Source organism: Triticum aestivum, chromosome 3B (genome assembly GCF_018294505.1).
Source record: "Triticum aestivum cultivar Chinese Spring chromosome 3B, IWGSC CS RefSeq v2.1, whole genome shotgun sequence".
NCBI lineage: Eukaryota > Viridiplantae > Streptophyta > Magnoliopsida > Poales > Poaceae > Triticum > Triticum aestivum.
The window spans coordinates 505,928,076-505,932,904 of record NC_057801.1 but is presented as its reverse complement, the minus strand read 5'-3'; the positions used below and the strand labels follow the sequence as shown (position 1 = coordinate 505,932,904).

Genomic DNA, 4,829 nt, shown 5'->3' with positions numbered 1-4,829 from the left:
AACCCTTCGTTGTGTTTGAATTTGAACAATTTAGTTTGTGAACTATGAATTTGTAATATTCATGAATTGTGTGAACCTTAATTATAATGTTTGGATTTAATATGTGTGCAAATATGTTGTTGGAATGTACTATGTAATCTAGAATTGGACCATTTTGGTAAAAGCAAATCTTTACTCCGCTAATTTCAGGGATCAACTAGAAACGACCAAAATTTAGAGTAAATATACTACTCTAAAGGATACTCATCAATTTACCTCTTTAAATTTTAGGGGATCGGCTAGAGTTGCTCTCAGTGCCGAAGGCAGCGTACGAGTACATTCTTGTAACGTGCAGTCTTCAGTATACACTACAGATTTGCCCTTCAGAAAGATTAATAACATGACCAAATGGCATTCCGCAAAAGTGTCACACCACAACATGAGATTACATTTCCTTAAGTGGAGCTGCTTTGCTATCACTGAAGCAAACTAGTATAAAACGAAGAGATTAATCTGTACATGAATTCCTTGATGGCTTAGTGATAAACGTCTGATGTACAACAGCATTCTGATCAGCAGGGAAGAAACACAAGCATACCATGCTTCTGCAGAGAAAATTTAGATACACAAAGATGATGGTATAGAGAGTTGGCCTTCTATCAATCATGAATAAGATCTGCCAAATGAAATCAACAACGACAACTGGCTGTTATCGCGATGAGCGTGACGAGCGGGTGGTGCTGCCCTCATTGCGATCCTTCTTCCGCAAACCTTCGAAGCTCAGGAAACACTTGAGAGGTCTGACCTGTTGTTCCAGAATAGCCAGCATGAGGACACCTTTGCTAGAACAATGTATATTTTGCTACGATGGAACAAGACAACAATTCTATAGGAAATCATTAGCTATTACCTTCCAACGGTTTCTGCGAGCTAGTTCGATTTGGATGGCAGACAACCGATCAATGACCACTCTAAAGTTGGGCCTATCAGCAGGATTTTCACTCCAGCATTTTTCAATCAACCTGTAGCAGTGTCAAGTAGGCAAGCAATCAAAGTCAGGATGGAAGACAAACTAAAGTCACAGTGTATAATGGTATCCGGAGGATACAGAACCGTATCGTCAAAATGGATTATGGATTGCTAAAGCTTGAAATTGGCAATCCAATCAAGCCATTCTAATGCTGAAACAAATTGGTAATTGCCAACTGCCATATAGTAAAGCAAAAAAGGTGGGAGAATCTTACTCTCTTAACCCGTAGGCATAATGCTTTGGAGGAGCTCTAAATGGTGGCCTTTCTTTAGAACTATGGGCCTTCTCAATTTCATCAATCTTCTTATCATGAAAAGGGAGACATCCTTCAATCATCTGAAAGAGTACAAATATTAGGAAAAAGTACTGTCATCTAGAAGGATCTGGGAGTATCTATCAAACAAATTTTCTGCATGTTCAAATTTCTAACTGAGACTACACAAAATGTTGATTACAAGATGAAACATCCAATATGGCATAGAAATACGCAATGCTATATAGCAAAAAAATTACCTCCTGGAGTATCAAGGCGAACGAGAAGACATCAACTTTATTATCATACTCCTCTTTACGCAGGACTTCTGGAGCTACATACCTACCTATGACATATTCATGAATTATCAGTAACAGCAGGTGAATAAATTTGCAAAAGCAGTGAGCTGCTCACTAGAAAAAATTTAGGATGAAAAAATGTACATAAGCTTACATGCATTGCCAGGAGAAGTAACTGGTTTGTCCTCTCTGACTTTTCTTCTCCATTTTAGCATCTTACACAAATCAAAATCTGCCACCTTCAGATGCCCAGTATCATCCCTCAATATGTTTCTATTTTCTTACACGAGGGGCAGAAAATAAATTCAACAAATTAGGTATCTGAAGCAACTGATGCTTGAGGCAAATAACAAAAAAACTTCAAATTTCTCAAGATCTTTTGAGATAAAGTACTCACGAAGGCTCAAGGTCACGGTGGATGATACCTTGAGGTTTATGCTCATGTAAGTAACTCATTCCTCTGTCACATTGAACAAAGATCCACGAGTTAGGACTGGTTATAACAACAGAAAAAATAGCAATAATAGAGTCCCTGTGATGTGGGGAATATGGTGAGTGGCAAACCTTGCAATATCAAGAGCTAATTTAACTGCATACAAAGGTTCCAGAGCTCCTTTCTTACTTAAGTGTTTGCGCAAATCACCCTGAAAATAAACATTTCCACACTGATAATATATAAAACAAAGTGATTTATTTTGATAGTCAACTGAAAGCCTGATTATGTTGCAGAAATAATGATGCATTGTTAAGAAACATAAGAATTTATGCAGTGCTGAAATCATACAGAAAGTAGATAGAAAGAAATCATATTTATTGTGATACCAACAAAAAAGCTAAATAACATCATACGGACCGGTAACTGATTTGTACTGTCAACTATGACAACAGCAATCCTTTACTCACTACACGTAACCAAATAGGCAAATACTAGTTCAAGAGGAAGCCGTGAGTATACACCTAGAAAGTTTGACTAGGGCATCTGTAATGGTGGTTGATTAAGTGGCATCAGATGAGACTAGTGGCTATCAAATATAAAATAATATGAACCTGGAAAGAACATTACTCCAAGACAAACCTTCGGCATAAACTCCATGACAATCATCATCGGGTTGGTTTGTGTTACAGCACCCAGAAATTGAACGACATTTGGATGCCGTATTAGTTGCAGAACGTCAAGCTCATCTCTGAATGCCTGTCTGCAATGCAAAGATATCCATCCAAACTGTAAGGGAAGTACCAACTTGGGCAATCGAGTAACTCGTAAGTGAAAGAATGCCAACATAAATCAGGAATTAAGGTAACTACTCAGTGAAATCAACCCACACTTTGTTCTCGTCGGTAAGTACATCATCATCCAGCTTCTTGACAGCAACCATAATGCCTCTCCATGTTGCTTTCCGAAATGTACCCTGAGAAGGCAATGAAACTATAAGAAACAAATAGCATTCGATGAAAAAACTTCATGTCCAGACTAGTTATTCGAGTAAAAATTGTGACTGCGAGTTAACAAATACCTTAGCTAAATCTTTGCCATTAGTGAAGTCAAGTTCGTTTGGGTCAATCTCGTATTCAGGAACATCACGATCACTGTTAACATGCATAGGAGCAACCTTCAAAAAAAAGGAAGTGGATATTAGTATTATATAAGAACGCTGGAACGCCTGAACATGCAAGCGTAATAAAAATACAGCATTAGTACCTTATGGTTCGAGCCATGTTTCTCCAGGATCTTGATAACATCGTGATTCTGGTAATGCATCGCATCTGCCAAAGGCTGCCCGATAGTAGTGCAACACACAATTAACTCAAGTGAAAGTATATACCTATATATAGTTCCTAAACAGCAAGTATTTATATGTACTCCATCCGTTCACTATTATAGGATGTTCTAACCTTTTTTCTGAGTCGGATATATATAGAAAACGTTGCATATCACTCGTCAGTCCATATGTTGTCCATATTAAAATATCCAAAACATCTTATACTCCCCCGTCCCAAAATAAGTGTCTAACTTTAGTACAATAATTTGAAGGGGAAAAAACTCTTAACCAGCGACCGGGAAGTATGGCAATTGCAAATGATTTGCATCGCAATTTATGTTGTCGGGATGGTAAGTTTGGTTGAGAAGAATGGCAAATCCGCCTCTGTTCATTTATTTTTCTTTGCCAGGTTTTGCCGTGCTTGCAAACTAAAAATTGACATCCTCATGACAATATAAATTGCCATAAAAAACGTTCGATTTGCCATCCCCTCCCAAGCGAAAGTAAGCTGAATACCATTACCCAAAAAATACTTACTGTGTTGAAAAACAGAAATTCAGCACTTCACGTACAAAAACATGCTCTAATGATTTACAGCGTTTTCCCACTAAATCGGAATCCCCATGGGAAAATTATGAGGTTATCAAGAAAGCAGAACAAATGGAGAAACACGGAGGCGAAAGTCTAAAGCAGGCTCACCGTGCTTCCCCACTGGTCCTCGACAACGGCCTCCGCGCCTCGGTCGAGCAGCAGCTCGACGACCTCGGCGTGGCCCTCGCAGGCGGAGACATGCAACGCCGTGCGGCCGTCGGAGTCGCGGAAGTTGGGGTCGGCGCCGGCATCGAGGAGCTCGCGTATCCCCTCCGCGTTGCCCTCGTGGGCCAGATACATCATCTGGAAACTGGCGACGCCGGCGGCCTCTCCCGACACCTCAGCGCCGTTTTCAGCACCGCCGCCGCCGCGGTTGGGCGCCAGGGACGACTGCTTCCCGAGCCTAAACCGAGGGGTCGTCGACCCCGCCGCCTCCTCCTCCTCCGTGGACGTGGGCGGCTGGGGCTCCATCGTCGGCGCTGGTGCGTCGGCCGGGAGATCCGATCGGAGACTTATGGAAGAGGAATTGGATAGAGCCGAGGAGGGTCCGTCGGTCCGAGGAAGAATCGAGCGAGGGGGTTTGGGAGGGGAAGTTGAGAACTTGGATGGGAAAAAGATGGCTGGCTGGCGGCTGAGTTGGCAACAGGTCCACCAACTAACAAGTACTACTACTGTATGACTCAAAAAAAAAACTAACTGCCCCTTGAGGTATGAAACGGTGGCGAAGAGTTCGGTGGCAATACCCCGCGGATTGAGCGGGTGGCAGCTGGTCCCCTGGAAGTAGAGCCTTACCCATGCTTGTAAATTTGGTTCTCTTCCGCAACTTCACCGTCGAATCCGGTTCAAGGTTACGGAATCAGAGCGAGCGTCGTAGGCAAAGTGGTCGAACACGCAAAGTAGATGAACACAGGGAAGTA

General features: G+C 41.9%; 1 protein-coding gene across 2 annotated transcripts; it reads right to left on the bottom strand.

Annotated features, from left to right (window-relative positions):
- Positions 1-369: 369 nt before the first annotated feature.
- Positions 370-4,551, bottom strand: LOC123070613 (integrin-linked protein kinase 1). 2 transcript variants are annotated; one of them, XM_044493884.1, is made up of 12 exons: positions 4,021-4,551; positions 3,261-3,335; positions 3,076-3,171; positions 2,885-2,970; positions 2,637-2,757; positions 2,126-2,205; positions 1,987-2,021; positions 1,716-1,841; positions 1,523-1,608; positions 1,224-1,345; positions 890-1,001; positions 370-784 (listed from the first exon to the last, which is right to left on the bottom strand). In XM_044493884.1, the coding sequence occupies exons 1-12, from the start codon at positions 4,381-4,383 to the stop codon at positions 689-691; spliced, it is 1,398 nt and encodes a 465-aa protein (XP_044349819.1). In that variant the 5' UTR covers positions 4,384-4,551; the 3' UTR covers positions 370-688. The 2 variants fall into 2 exon arrangements, with proteins under 2 accessions (XP_044349819.1, XP_044349818.1); XM_044493883.1 differs by having other exon boundaries at positions 1,716-1,834; positions 1,959-2,021; positions 4,021-4,549.
- Positions 4,552-4,829: the final 278 nt, after the last annotated feature.

Bases quoted from the DNA above. Each gene is read 5' to 3' on its own strand.
- LOC123070613 (XM_044493883.1), bottom strand. From the start codon at position 4,383: ATGGAGCCCCAGCCGCCCACGTCCACGGAGGAGGAGGAGGCGGCGGGG. The intron at 2,758-2,884 runs GTGGGTTGATTT...TTTGCATTGCAG, and splicing joins CTTACCGACGAGAACAAAGT to ACAGGCATTCAGAGATGAGC. The intron at 1,346-1,522 runs GTAATTTTTTTG...GTACTCTTTCAG, and splicing joins TCGCCTTGATACTCCAGGAG to ATGATTGAAGGATGTCTCCC.